Source organism: Haemaphysalis longicornis, unplaced genomic scaffold (assembly GCF_048455015.1).
Source record: "Haemaphysalis longicornis isolate Haplotype H1 unplaced genomic scaffold, Haemaphysalis longicornis Haplotype H1 scaffold_2, whole genome shotgun sequence".
NCBI lineage: Eukaryota > Metazoa > Arthropoda > Arachnida > Ixodida > Ixodidae > Haemaphysalis > Haemaphysalis longicornis.
In genome coordinates, this window is record NW_027526295.1 from 62,422,035 (window position 1) to 62,437,773 (window position 15,739).

Here is a 15,739-nt window from a genome sequence, read left to right on the forward strand (position 1 = left end):
GTTCAGAAGGCAAAGGCGACTCAGCTGGCTGCCAAACTCGTGGACAAATGCTTTCTACCAATCGTCTCCAAGTACAAGTATTCGCCGAAGATGTTTCAGAGGGTATGCATGGCCACAAAGTTCTATTGTTTTAGAAGCAGATAAGAAGGCTTACCGATTGCGCCGTGCACGTTCTTCTCACACTTGTTGACATCAACTCCCTGTGAGCTCACGACTTCGTGCTGGACACCTTACGTATCAAAATCTGATAAATGTTCATGCGTTTCTTTACTTTGTTATAATCAAAGTATGTGTCAGGCAAAAAGCTCCACCATCCATGAAATGATGGTCTTGATTTCAAGTGGAAATGGATTATGCCTATATAGTCTATTTGGGGCATTTTCTCTCTCACATGTGTGCACTTTTTGTGCGGACTGTCTGTTTCTAAAACGGCGCGCGATTACAAAATTTTGTTAGTCAGCAGTTCCCTCAGGATGTTTTAGGCATCTGTATTTTCGGCTGTGCGTATCATCAGCAAGTATTTTTTATATAATCACTTTATATAATATTTACCCTTCTAGCGTGGCTGTTTTTTTTTCATGTATTCCTACCCGAGGTTAATCACCATCTGCACGGCAGCGCCATATATAGCCAATGAATCACGAAAACAGCATGAACCTCAGCGGAAAGAATGACCAATTGGGGACATTTTTTTGTCTATGCACAAAAACGTATGAAATCAACAACACACCTACGAAAAATTCGGCGTAAATTATTGACATATGTTTCCCAGAATCAATATTGTAGTGTTGGTGCAACTGTTTCTCCCTTATTTCCCACACATGAATGGACGCTTCTTTTCCAGAATTTGAAGAGAAGATTTAATTGGCTTAGAGCTTTACGAACACGTTCTCTCGTATTATGAAGAAATATCCGCAGCTGTCTTACATTTCGCTCTGCGCGCAGGCGGCCTACAAGATGTGCTTCGTCTTCCGGTTTTGCTTTCACAAGTACAATCCTCTAATAAAGTCTAAGGTAAGCATTCCAACGTAGTTCAGAAAAACACGGACGTGTTTTCTGGTGTTGCGATTATGTTCGGTTTATTTGCAACTGATCTCACATTTTGATGCGAATGCATAAATTGCCCCTTCGTTGGCAATAGGGCCCAACAGACGGTGACTGAGAGTTCGCCACAGGTCGGCCGTCATCGGGGAGGCCTGTAGCACTACATATGGTTAGCGGTCAACTGTGGACGGAGGTACAAGCGAGACCCTGGCCGATGAAATCAGGAAGCGCCACAGCAGCGAACAGCAGCGGCGCAGACCATTGCTTGTGGCCCACGCTGTGGTCCCGGCAGCGCAGAAGTCCCCATTGCTTGCTGCACTTTATCCCTTGACCACATCTGTGAGAGGAGTGACTTGGGAATGCGATAATATTTGGAAAAGCTTTCTCATTTCCTCACGAAGCAAGGCCTGTATTGCTACCGTAGGGTATCTGCTTACGGCCGCGTTGGGTTGAATGTGTTGGGTTGATTGTCGTCCTGTTCGAGCCACGTCAGTGGTTATCTGCTTTAGTATACACAGAAACACGCTCGGCGAAGTTTTTCGGGGGATTACGGAAAAATATAGCTAAAAGCTGTATCTTCACGCAACGTATTCAGGAAGTGTTGCTTCTCCTCTTCGGTTATGCCAGTGTAATCTCGCCGAAAGAGGCTTTTCGTCCAGGAACGAGCACGACGCACTTTCATTAGGGTGCAGTGTGCGAGTCTGCTGTAGGAACTACGTTCGCTCTGTGTGCCCGAGGGTGGTGAATGTTGTTAAATGCTATCTGAAATTTTATGCTCGACATGGTGGAGCTAGTTCTCAAGTCAAATGCGAGCCATTTATTTTTTATTAGTTATTTACCTTAAAAGCCCAGAGTGCATTACATAAGGGGGGTAGATAAACCTGGTACAGCAGTGTCAACAATACATTTGGTTATTGAAGTATAACAAAGTGGTGAGTCAGCAAGAACATATAACACACTTGAAGAGAAGCCAGCGCATATTGTAAACGGGCATAATACACTTTACATCATAAGAGTCGCTAAAAATTATCACTATCTTCTATATAACTTAACAAAGCCGATATCAAACGTGATGGATCAGTGAGGGAGACGATGTTTGAGGGTAGATCATTTCATTCATCAATACACAAAGGAAGAGGTGAAAACTGGTACTTTCGAGTGTCCGAAAATATAGGTTTAAAATGATGCGCATGGTCGATACGAGCAGATACGTGAGGACCAGGGTGAATAGAGCTTCGGGAAAAAAGATGTGTTACTATTGTACCAAGTGTGAAAAAAGGAAACGCGAGACAACTTTCTGCGCGTGGAAAGTGAAGGAAGGTTCAAATAATGCTTCAGTAATGAGACGCTTTGATAGCTATAGTAACAAGACCAGACAAACCTGGCTGCTTTATTTTGAACTGATTCGAGGACATCACTGAAGATTGCTGTATGAGGGTGCCAGATGTTTGACTTGTACTCGAAGACGCACTTTGTACTTTAAGACGTACTTTGACGCGTCGCCAAAGTTTTATATGCCTTTAGTTTACTGCCCTCATTTAAGCACTTCAGACGATGGTTCAGGAGACCGAGTTTTTTCTAAAGGATTTATTTGTAGTCTTTCAAGATTACTGTTTTATGTTAAGTCATAGTTTCGAAAAAATGCCAAGGTATTTTGTCTATGAGATCGTCTCGACTACACTGTCATTAACTGCGTATGTGGGAGGAGGGTGGGTTGTACCTGAAGCAAATCTGATGTGTTCGCTTTTTCAAACGTTAATAATCATTTGCCACAATGGGCACTACTCCGTGAGTTTCATTAAGTCCAGCTGTAAGATATAAATGTCGGTCGGTTCAGTTATTTCCCTATATAGGGCACAATCGTCCGAGAATTAACGTATTGAAGATACAATGTTAGATCCGATGTCGTTAATGTCAACCAAGAATAATAAAATGTCAACCACAGATCCCTGGGGAACACGTGATTTGATCATGGTTTTTGAGGAAACTGTATTGTTAAGTTTTACTGATTGGTGTCGGTTGCATAGGAACTCTGAAATCCATTGGGTCATTTTTTGATCAAGTGAGGATCGCTTGTCGCGAAACCCACGTTGGTTCTCAATGAGCAAATTGTTTCTGTTTGCGTGCGCTACAATGTGCGAGTAAAGAATTTGCTATAGTAGCTTTCAAGAAATGCACGTTAACAAGAAAGGCTACTGATCGTTAAAAGAGGACTTCTGGCGAGACTTGAATAGAGGTTTGACGTGAGCATATTTTTAATCTTCCTATGCACAGCCCGTATCTATAGCGATTGCCGAAAGATGAGTGTCGATAGGTACGCTGATTTGTGGCCGGTGAATTTGAGAACGTTGGCGCTAAGGCCATCAGTCCCCGGGATTGTTTTGCGAGGAAGATACCCTATAGCACCGGCAACCCAGTTTTCAGTTAGGGTAATTGAAATAAAAACGTAGAGGATGTCAGGTGGGGCCGGCATCGGAAAATTTTGTGAACGTTCGTCCACCAACATAGATGCCAAATTATTACTGAAGTGTTCAGCGCTTTCCTCAATTGATAAGATATCGCCTTGGTTGCTCGCAAGTGCTGAATCAATACAACGTTCCCTGGAATTTACCACACGCCAGAATTTTCTGGGATCGCATTTACGAATGTTCGGCAAAGTTCAGTTGAAGTATTTGTCTTTGGCCTCTTTTATGGAAGGTTCGGAATTTTTAAAGATTTTGATAACTATAAGCCAGGCCTCCAGTGCATTTGTTCGCGTAGCCTTTTTAAATGCACGTTTTCTCATGTTGAAACATCGCGTGCTAATCATGGATCATTTGTTTTAGAGCTGATGGTTTCAGAGTGTCACAAAATAGGTGCCAGTTTCCATTTGTAGGGTGATTTCCAAAATCAGATTCAAATCAGGGTATAAATTCTTCCAACATTCTATTCAACCTGTCGATGACAGCGCATGCCTAGTTAAACAAGTGTTCGACAACTGTAGCACTATCGACGCGTGGTAGGGAAAGGGAAAAGTCAACTACCCTGTGATCGGCCCTTGAAGGATTTGCGACCCTTGAAAGGTTAGCGATCTTTTCATAACGTGGGTGGGCGAATTCCCAGTATAGGTAGTGAAAAGCAGCTCTAAAATATAACCGCCCCGGGTGGGCTTTTCGATTAACGGGGCCAAGTGGTGAACATGCGGCAAGTGAAGAAAACGGAAGTATTCGTGGCGATGGGAACTGTTACTAGGAACGGATGAGGGAGACCATTCGATGCCGGGATAGTTAAAATCGATACTTAAAATCAGGACAGAAATCGGATAGTGCTGAGATATATACTCAAGGGAATCATTTAACAACTCTATAAAACCTGGACCCCTGTCGGGTGCACGGTAACACGCACCAATAACGAAAGTGATGTGGACTGACCGTGCGGTTTTCTAAATAATTTCGAGGTGCGCTTCATAAGCGATATCTGATGGTTGGAATTTTCTTTAACTGCTATAATAACTCCTCCTTTTCTACATACTGTTACGTTCTTGCGAAAAACCGAAATCTCTGTAGAAAAGTTGAGTTCAATGTTTGAAATTTTGTCGAAGAGCCACGGTTCCGAACCAATGATTATGTCAGCCGAACATGTGTAGATAAGTGCTTTAAGGATATCGAGCTTGCTGATGATGCTTCGCAAGTTAGCTAACAGCACAGATTCATCAAATCTAGTCATTTGTTATGCAATAAGTAAAACCGTTGGTCAATCTGCGGAGCTATGGTGCAACGTAGACACGTGGATACAATAGCGCCTTCTGGTTTTTTTACATCCGTGGAAAAACCCCGCTTGGTTGTTACCGTGACAATACTGTCGGTGCCTGACTCATATCGAAACATGCGATTCCAAATGTAAAGGCAGTTGAAGCGCAGCGAAAAGCGTTCATGTGCTTTGCGGTTGTCCTTAGCAAAGTCCCTGAATGTTTTGCGCGCTATTTGCACTTTAGGTGAAAAATATTCATCTATCCAAACTTTCGGGTGCTCCAGGTTTTTTAGTTTTGGGGCATTGCGCAAAATTTCTGTTTTGGACTTACATTCAGAAACTTCACAATAATGGGTCGATCAAAGGCAGGGCGCCACTAACCTACCCCTTTAGCGCGTTCAATATCACCGGCTGGTACTTCAAAGTATGTGGAAAACAACTCTCACTATTTTTTAGTAGCCCTGCTTATCGGTCTCAGGAAGACCTGTGACGATAAGATTGTTTCTTCTCATCCTGTTACTCACATCAACCACAACGTCAGTAAATTCTTTGTTTACTTTTGTTAGGCTATGTTCAAACTACCGACGCAAAAGCCATATCGTTATCTATGGAAGTAAAAAAAATGGCATGCCATTCAGTTCGGTTGGCTGAGACTTGAAATGACGTCAACTTTTAAGTTATTACGACAGTTGCGGCAACATTCTGAACAAGGGCCTATGTTCGATTTCACTTCACGGACAGACACCTCCGCCCTCGCGCGTGGTATCAAGCTGGGCTATTTTTTTGAGGTCGCCCTCAATCACCAGAATTCGTGAGGTAATACTGTGAATGTCATTTTTTTATTTCTGCTAAGGCAGCGGTGTTTCACCGTGAAATTCCCTCAATAAAGCTAAAACGTCACCAATCTTAGGACCGGTGTTTGCTTCCGCATCGCCTGCACAAAAGAGCAGTAGCCTAAAGCAGGTGCTTAGGAGCATGAAGGAAGGTCTCGGGCATACGGTGCGCAAAAGGATTGACGCAGCAGAAAAGCGAGCACTGGTGTTGCTTGTGGCTCCTCGGCTAGAGACAAGTATACCAATCCGCGCACGATACTTCGACAAGTCTACACCCATGACACTTCTTAGGCACAGAAAAAAAAAAACTACTGAAAGTGGGGATCAGCGGTCAACCATGGGCTGGTGTCACAGGTCAAGAAAAAGGGCAAAACGGCATGCCTACCTAGAACATAAAAAATGACGACTTCGCCATGGCAGCTGACAGCCGCAAATCCCATGGAACAGGCGTCGGGAGCTTCTTTTTAAAGGGTCCGGTGGCGCTGATTTAGGTGTGACGTCCGGTGGTGAATGGCGTACCTGTTGGATGATGACGATGACGGCGCCAATCTGAGGTGACGAAGGGTCGCCTGGCAGGCATAGGCAGCACGAGGCAAGGGTTTCTATAATATCAAAAATGACGACTTAGCCATGGCAGCCTGCAGCCGCGAATGCCGGAGCACATGCTAGAGAGTTTTTAATGGTCTCTTTTTGCACTTGTTGAATTTTCTGATTTTTAATTTCTACCTTTTGAAATTCCGGCTACACTCCACCTGATCCAACCACTTACCCGGATCTTCACCAGGTGATCTCAAAAGCTATAGCAGTTCCCGCAGCTGCTGCAGGGTGATAAGGACAATTGCTTTCCTACCCATGTTGCCGGTCACAGCGTGGCCTACAATTTCTGCAGCAGTAGTCTAAACCAGCATTGAGAACCTTGCTGTCGGCGGTTGGCACAAGTTGAGCTCGCCTGGTGGCTCCAGGCTTTCAGTTTCCATGCACCAAGCACCTCACCGGATGTCACGCAGTAAAGACTGGTGCAACGTTCTCGTTGAAATACCCGTTTATTGCAAAACTTGTGATCTGCTATAAACAAGACGAAAGCACCACCGGTGAAAAAGTAGCTCGCAAGTTATATGCACAGTCAGTCGTCGGCGAATCAAATGCGGCGGCGTTTACTCTAAATGCGTTTACGTGTGAGCGCTCTTATCTTTTGAACAATCGAATTAGATCGAGAACCTTGTCGACGGAAGAATAGTCTAGGTTTGTGCCGACAGTGTGAAGTCTCTTCAAATAACCCCCCCCCCCCCCCTCGTACCAGACGACAAAAATAGGAAACGCGCTCTTGGTTCGAAACACAGGACGAAATAGCCGGACACATCCAGGCGCTGGTAAAAAACAAAAATAAGTATTCGTTGAGCTACACATATCAGAATATGCTGCACGATTTTAAATCTGAATGAAATGTTTTTCGCGGGCTCCCAAATCTGTGCAATCGCAGAACAATATTTGTTATTATGCATATAACAAGAAGCACCCAGGACTTTTGCGATGCCTTACATGGTCATGAGGCCATAAGTCTTCAAAAAGCCTTTTATCGTACTACACCTGCTATATGGTTTTGTATGTTAGAGCACGGGAACATGGGTTCGCAGGTACTCGACGGCGTAAAAATACATTATCATAACTTCTTTGAAAGTGTATTGGAACTATACCAGTCACGGCGGTTATCGAACTTTTATCGTCTGTTAAACAAAGCTGCGCTTGGTGTGTAGTATTGTTCGCCATCTACTTGGAACCGTCCTGTATAATGATTCCGAACAGTTAGAAACAAAACATTTTAAGTTCTTTCGTAGTTAAATAGAAGCACCGGGTTACGCGGAAGTGATCCTTATAATGCGCAGCGATAAGGAAAGCGCTTGAGGTAGAGCGAAAAAGGCAAGATAATTCTGTAAGATAAAGATTAGGGCTGTAAAACGGGGAAAAATTAGTCATTGGCAAGGCAGGCCTGAAGTGTTTCAAGGCATATGGAGTGGGCGGACACCCGACAAACTACTTGCGCATGCTGCTAATGAACTATCGACGAGCTACCGACTTTTGGACTGTAGAAACGGAGCGCGCACAGGTGCAGTTAACAAAGTTGGGCGAGAAAGGATTGCCGGTGTTCGCACGTGCAACGGCGTGCAACTTGTTTTTTTGTGGCGCCGGTGCTTTACGTTTATGAGGTGCTATAAATGACAAAATTTACTCTACAAAATGCTGTACAGGGTGTACGCTGTATTTTATTGGGGTAGGCCTGGAGTGGGCCAGTTGTTGGAACGTTTTCTGCTCGGTGGGAAAATGAGGTTTCGGGCTGTGCCATTTCTTCATGAAACAGATCATTTCAATTCTTCCCGAAACAGATTGTTTCATGGTTTCATTTCCTGAAAGAGCACAACCATGTTTTCCTACGTACGGTTAAACAAGGGCGGCTTTGCGATAACACGCCTGAATTGGTTGTGTCTTCGCATGATGGTGAAGGAACGGGAGTAAGCGGTTTTATGCGCAAAGTTGCATGCGCACTAGAAATACTGAAAGCGCGTCTTTGATTGGGCTGTATGAGTACTATAACATGCAACAACTGTATCAAGACCTCATTCGTGCTTTGGTATTTGTTCCCCTTTGGGGTTGTAAAGGCGTATGTTCTTGAGTCGTATGTTCTTAAGATTACCAAAAGAATAGCCGTCTCGCATTCTTGATTTTTTCTTTCTTTCGAGGTGTTGATCAATTCGCTCTCGCGGTACAAACGACTAGCCTCCTGGTTAGCTCTGTTGGTAGAGCGACTGCTCCGGTTAAGCGGTGGTCCCGGGTTCGTATCCTGGACCAGGACGAATTTTTCTTCAACTGCGAAGTTTCTGAGAAAGCTGTATAGCTTTCCCTTGTAGCCGTATGGCTGCATTTAGGTGGATGTCAAACTTTCCTTCGCAGAACCTTACTCCACCTTGGCGATTTCCCCAAAATCTGGTCGATTTGTTTTCTTTCTTCCTTCTTTTCTTTTCCTCCTTTTCTTCTCTCTTTTTCTTTCTTTCCTTGCTTTTTTTTCGAAGCTGAGAAAAAGTTTCTTTTTTCCGGCTCCGGCGTGGCACCGTTCCCCTGTAGCCAATATAATAAACTGTAGACAATATAATAAATCCAATATAAAATTAACTGTGCGTAATGCTGAAAGTCCGAAACCATTGGCCGCACTTTTCAGACTGTTGAGACGCAAAATTTCCCTGGAACACCCATCAGAAAAAAACAATTGGCCACACAACCCTTCGGTATACGCTCCCTTTTTGTAGGTGACGCAGGAGGCGTACCTCCTGATATGCACACCTTGTGGAGCACACGTATGGCCCCAGACATTCTGACCTTAACCCACAGCCTACCAGTTAATATTTTATGGAAAGTGTGGTGTACGAAGGGCTCTAAGTGAATCACCTCAAATGATGTTTTCACTTGATGACCGTGTTCCATTAAAGTTATTTGTACTTGTGTAATTGAAAAGGTGACGCATGTTTTATCGTAGCAAAATGATGGTGTCCTCGTTTTGAATAGGGGGAATTGGCAAACAAATATATGCGCTGGTCGGCGGGTGCCATGCTCGACTAGCATTGTTAGATTCCCAGCAAGTTTAAAATTTTTGCAATTTTCTTTTCGGCTTATTTACATGATTTGCCAGTAACATGCTTCCTACTAAAGGTGGCGTCGTTCCGGGAATTTCATTAGAGCGACGAATTGGGAGTGTCGGTGCATGATTCAAAGATAACAACAGGGAAAATGACACGAGAGACACGAGACGGACAGATATTTCTATTGTTTGAGCAGGCGGCTATTTTTTGTATACCATCCGTCGGCCATTTTTTGCCATGGGTGGTGGATTTTCTGCTGGCATAATTAACTAAGTCATTCGCATTAAAAGTTCACCGTAAGGCACCTGTGTTGTTATACAGGCGAACAAAATTAGGTCGACAGGTTTTTTTTTTAATTAGGCGCTTAGATTTACGTGAAGACCACCTCTACAGTGAGATTTTTTTTTCAGGGGACACAGAACTAGGTGGTCAGTATTTTATCGGTGGCTTAATTAACTACCATTGCGTAATTAACTTTTTAGTGGCTGCAAAAAGCAGACATGTTTGTATTGACAAGCTAGACGCAATCGTGTTTTGACGCAGTTTCATTTGGGAGAATTCTTCTTGCGTATCCGCACTCGATATTTTGAACTGCGAAGTTCCATTTCTGTTCGCATGATTACGTATCCTAGACACAGGAAACTAGCGCAAGGCTCCTGCCTTTTGTTCTGTGTTTTGACAGCGGCTCCGAGTACTACAGATTGCGATAACGCCAGCCAAGACTGAAAGGGTGCCAAATATCACGTTTGCCTACGCCTCCACCACGTTTTCAAACTAAACACTCTGCACAGCAGGCACGTCGCAAAAGGGAGGAGCTTTGCGCTGGTCTTCACTGTCTTGCACGCGTAATCATGCGAACGGCAATGAAACATCGCAGCTCGATATCTCGGAGTACGGATGCGCTCGAAGAATTCTGCGAAATGAAACGGCGTGAAAACATGATTCCGTCCAACATTTCTATACAAATATTCCTGCTTACTGCTGCCACTAAAAAGTTAATTACTCAATTTTAGTTCATTAAGCCACCGACATGAATAATTACCCCTCATTCTGTGTGTCCCTGGGTGAATATTCTCAATGTATGGTGGTATTCACGCAAATCTAATCGCCTAATTAAAAAAACATGTCGACTTAAATTTGATCACCCTGTATAATACTGTTTGGACGTTCTTTCAGGTACGCCTCGAGCTTCACAAACACCGAGGGATCAGTGATTGCATTCTGCAGTGAAGCCAAAGTGAATGCCTACATATTTTTATTCACATTAGTTCCCCGAAAGCTGAGGTCTAAAAACACGTAAGGGTATTTATATCGCAGCCTGTCTTCTTCATAACTGCCTTTCAGGAATGAATCCACTTTGTCACCGTCGTGAGAAAAAGTGTTGGTTAAATGACAGGAAATAAAACGGGGGGAGCTTTGTTAGCTTATTACAAATAATCTGTCGCCCATTCTAAAAAAACCTCATTTAGATTGATTGATTGTGGGGTTTAACGCGCCGACGCAACGCAGGCGATGAGGCGCGCCGTAGTGGAGGGCTCCGGATTAATTTTGACCACCTGGGGATCTTTATCGTGCGCCGAAATCTCGTACACACGGGCGTTTTTGCTTTTCGCCTCCATCAGAAAAGCGGCCGCAGCGGCAGGGATTTAGAGACCTCATTTAGAGACACTATACTGTTGATATCTACCGAAATTAAACAGCGAGACGATCATGAGACGTCGAAGCAACTGGAACATTCTTCTACTGTCAATGTTCTTTATACTTTGGCACGGGTGAACAAATATTTTTAGACAGATATTCGTCAGCATAGGTATCTATTTTCGGCCAGTTTGAGAATGTATTTATTGTTTGGCTAAGTTTTTTTTTTTTCAAATAGCAGGCTGCATTCATGCATGCCGCATGCGCGTTTTTCTTCAGGGATCCGAAGCATTCCGTGAAGCAACGTACACCTGCATCGCTAACACTTCATGCATCCTTACCGTCGTCCTTAACCCGGTAAGTGTGACACCATAACTCGTAAATGCAATGTCATATCTCATTTCTTTATCTGAATAGGGACACTTCTATTGGGAGGGGACTACAGATTACTTGTAATACAGTATTTTGGGGATGGATCACCACAACAGCTGCTACGCTACCTTCTTTTCGTAGATATCATTGGGAGGCTGAAAACAAAGAACGCGTCAGCCCTAAGCGTTAGCGAAATCGAAGGAAGCCTACTTCATTGACAAGGACATAAAGCTGAGGGTCAACCAGTGGCAAAGCATGTGCGAGCGTTCGTGGAGGCAAATTGTTCTGCTTTCTGTCCAGAAAGAGTGCACGACGGTACTGACACTCCCACAAGCGGAATTGTACACAAACAAAAATTCCTAATGCAGAAAATTTACACACCAACGCGGTGTTCAATGGCACTGGACATCAAATTTCAACTTTGGCGCTAACTGTTTACTTCTCACTAGTATTCGTTCTGAAAAATTATAGGGCGTTAAAGACAACGACACAGGAGAAGCCAACTGGACAAGAATTTCGCCTGTCATGCTCCTTCGGGGTCGCGGTATTTGTCGTGCTGTAATTTTTTAGAACAAATCATGCACAAATTTGTCCAACAGTTTGTTTCTCTTGTGCTCATACCACGCGTTGAACAGCAACATCCTAGGTTTATTTTTTCAACAGCTTTTTTCAGCAACCTATACCAAAGCGCGAAATCTATCTATTACAAAAATGTTCTTGTTGAAACATGTCTCAAGTTTACTATACACTTTTTAATATCATGGCTTAGATACTCAGATTACATCATTCAGAAAGCAATACAAAGTGAGTTACCAATGTGGACGCCCATCTGGCCTCGATTTGAGTATCCCAAAAATGACTGACATGGTAGGTCCAACGCCGTCACTAGCACATTGTTTGCTCAACGTCTCACATTTGATCCTGCAGGAAACTCGTCTTTAAGGGCTTCGACCAGGTAATTGAGATATTAAAGAAAACATGAAAAAGTGGCGGCTTGCCAGTCACTTGCGCACAATTTTTCTGTGATGTCACAGAATATCGTTTGTGCGAGTAAGGGCAGCCTATTTAGGCCAAACCAAGCAAATAGCATAGAGTTTCTTAGTAACTATACTAGCCAGGAAAGTGCCCTTAGGAATCCATGTCGTCGAGGGGGGGGGGGGGGGGTTGTTATGGGAAGACCACTGCTTTTATCTGAGGCTTGGCCTGGAAATTCGATTCTTAAGCCGTTGTTTGGAATTGCTTTATTCACTATGCATTCACACGTCTACGATCTGCGAGGCAGCCGATGTCGTCCCTGCTCTGTGGTTGCCGTGAGCTGTGGCAACTGCGTGTTCGGTGAAGGAGCAGGCAGTGCATGATTGTACCTAACGTCGGTCATTCCGGAATCGAAGGACCGTATGACTGAGCGGGTAATATACTGCCGCGAGAGTTGTATTTGACGAAAAAGAATTGTAATTCAATGAAGGCAAGAATATACGACACAAATGGGAGCCTGCATCCGCCCCATTTTTTCTTCGGCCACGACTGTCTAACGCCACGTTTTATCTTCAAGTACGAACCAACTCGCTCAGCAACAAGTTTTGTGAAACTGTAGCTCACGTTCGGTGCACTGATTCACCACGAAGGCGACGTTTTCATAGGCATGCTCAAAAACATTTCCAAGCAAGTCAAACAACTTATTATTTGAAATAATATTAAAATTATCATAATAAGAGTGTCTAACGAATTTTCCCCAAAACATTAGCATTGCTGTTAACTACCAGCCTGGCCTGCAGAATAGGAGGCAGAAGCTCTGCGGCAAACAAACACGTTACTTTCTTTTTCCTTCGCTTTAAAACAGCCTGTTTTACTTTCCTTTTGTATAATAACACACCATTCTTTGCGCTTTTGTGCGGCCAATAAACAGTTTGCAGCCACTAAATGCGTCCACTATGCGGCCACTGAACCGCTTCAACCCAAGCCAATGATGAAGCTAAGGCGAGAGCATGATGTAATGGCGGTCAATAACTTCACAGACGGCTTCATGTGAGCCGCACAGACGTTAGAACGAAGTTTTTTTTCTTGTGAATGTAGTAATAAACTCCATGGGAAACATGGATGGTCGGTTGCAGTGGGGCCTCTGATTCCTTTGGGTCCTATAACTGAACGCCAGCGTGCAGAGGTCACCCTGATAACTATGTTTCTGTGCTGGCCCGTATAAGGTCGTGTAACGCGATCAATACTTCTCCAGTTCCTTTTCTTATTTTACTTATTTATTGTACCTGGAACGCTCCCTTTCAGGGCGTTACGTGAGAGGGTAAACTAGTCACTGAAGGATATTTTTCCGATGGCTTCTTTGAAATGGTTGGTGCAGGAGTGGTGCACGGCTTCAACAGACAGATCATTCCAGGCTCAAGATGCTTGAAAAAAAAAATGAAGAATGTTGGGCCGCAGTACGCGTACGATCAGGATAAAGAGCTTTGAAATGGCTGAGTCCACACGAAAAGCGATGAGCAGGGATGAAAACATGGTTTAGGTGCATGGAATAACAAAAAAGATTAAAAGGCAAAGTCTATGAATTTTGTGCCGCGGTGCCAGGTCAACAAGATTAGCTCGAGATTTAAGTTTCGTTACGCTGGTTAGATGGGAGTAATCTGAGTCAATAAATCTGGCTGCACAGTCCTGGATCGATTCAAGTGTGTTAGTAAGAGTAATTTGATGGGGATCACAAGCCGCACATGCCTAATCTATCTTCGGGCGGACAAGTGTTAGATAAATAAGAAGTTTAATGGAAGGCAGAGCGAGGCGCAAGTTTCTTCGATCGTAGCCAAGAACACGGTTAGCGTCATTGCTAATATTCATGACAGGGGATGACCAGGTATGGTCCCATCCCCATTTGAGAAGAGCTGGAAAAAGTACCACGCTTTCTTCATCCAAAAAGACACCACGACAACAGATAAAATACACAGCACGATCGCAGGTGTGGTGTCTACATCTTTCTCGTAGCGTGTTCGTGTTTCAATGCGGTAGTTGAGCAGTTAACTTCTGTATGTTTCAGGAATGGATTGAACAAAAACATAAGGTGGATCCGAGAGGACTGTACTACGAAGGGGTCGTAAGTAGAATGCTTCTTAGCCAATCAGGCAATTTGTATGCTCAACTAAAGCTCCATTTGTAAGTTTATTTGGAAAGATAATTGTTTTAACTGCATAGTTTTCGCATCCCGACACATTCTTAATTAAAAATGTGTGCGTGGACGTCTTTCACAGCAGGTTGGCCCTTATCGAGTTGGCAAAGCGACACAAAAATAAAAGTACCGATAAGGGCATTAGAATTTTTATTTACCGCATTTTTTACATTTGGATGGTGGTTTTAAAGGAATACATTCGTGCACCACAAGATTCGCTCAATTCCATGGTTGGCGAAGAGTTTGAAGGTACATTGATTCATTGTTTTCGTAGCTATGAAGGTGATTACCTTATCACGGGCGAAACCGTGTCATATGCTGGGTTGTCGAGATAACGAATCAAGTCTGTCACCTACGATGGCAGCAATTATCCCTTTCTGTCTACAACTCCCCTCTGCACGCGTTCTATCGATTGACGAGGCACTAGTCAGCCATTCGCCGGTCCATATTTCCAATGTGAACTTATTGCAATTCACCGAGCTACCGTGAAATGCCTTCGCTATTTCTCCACTCTGACTTAATGTACAGTATGTAGTTCCGGACCAACTGTATTTAGCCGAATGGCACTGACGTCACGGCGGATAACCTTATCAGAAGTGGGCCATCACATCTGGTGATGTCACTTCCCTTCACCTTTATTTCGGTGTCTCTTCTGAGGAGGATTTTCAAGGCTTACATTCAAAATATGCGCGAGCTTCCTTTTCAGCATAACAACAACTGGAGTCAGTGATCCTGCTGCGCCCTTTCAGTGGCATTGGTATTGCCCCTTGAGCCATTTTATTGGGACGGGTAACGGCAAAGGTACTTCTCGGGGCACTTTAACAGGTGCATGTACGGTACATCACCATAGATTCAGCTCACAATGCAGGGTATGTTTTAATTCACCTCTCATGACAATGTTTTCTTTGGCATGTTCTGTTTCTTTGCCGCTTCGGCAACTCCACGGGTTATTTACAAACATGCGCATGTCGAATAATAGGTACTCCCATGAGGCAAAATGAGGCTGCTGGAGGCAGCCCCAAATGCAAATTGGAAAACTTCATCGACTGATGCGGCTCGACGAAACGGCGATCCTCCGTCTGGATCTCCGACGCCCGTATGAGATAGCAGACGACACCCCGGAAGAAGCTAACGACGCTGAAGCGTACTTAGGCACTTTAGCGGCGAGAACTGCAGCCACCACTACACCATGTACAATAATTTTCCCCTAAACTGTTCGCGCACGCTAAACCTAAAGAAGGTCTCAGGAAACAGACGCCAACCTTCCGGCATTTGCTATCTACAGGGGTTTTTCGCAAGATCCCGGGGTACCAACGGTTGACGCAGTC

At 44.0% G+C, this 15,739-nt stretch overlaps 1 protein-coding gene across 1 annotated transcript in view; it reads left to right on the forward strand.

The window, feature by feature from the left end:
- LOC144167136 (uncharacterized) overlaps positions 1 to 15,739 on the forward strand; it is a 32,411-nt gene that overhangs the window by 11,910 nt on the left and 4,762 nt on the right. Inside the window, exons 2-5 of the mRNA XM_077696506.1 lie at positions 1 to 102; positions 946 to 1,014; positions 11,153 to 11,230; positions 14,283 to 14,339. The exon at positions 1 to 102 is cut by the window's left edge and continues 5 nt beyond it. Coding sequence (XP_077552632.1) covers positions 1 to 102; positions 946 to 1,014; positions 11,153 to 11,230; positions 14,283 to 14,339 — 306 coding nt within the window. The remainder of the gene's footprint in view (positions 103 to 945; positions 1,015 to 11,152; positions 11,231 to 14,282; positions 14,340 to 15,739) is intronic.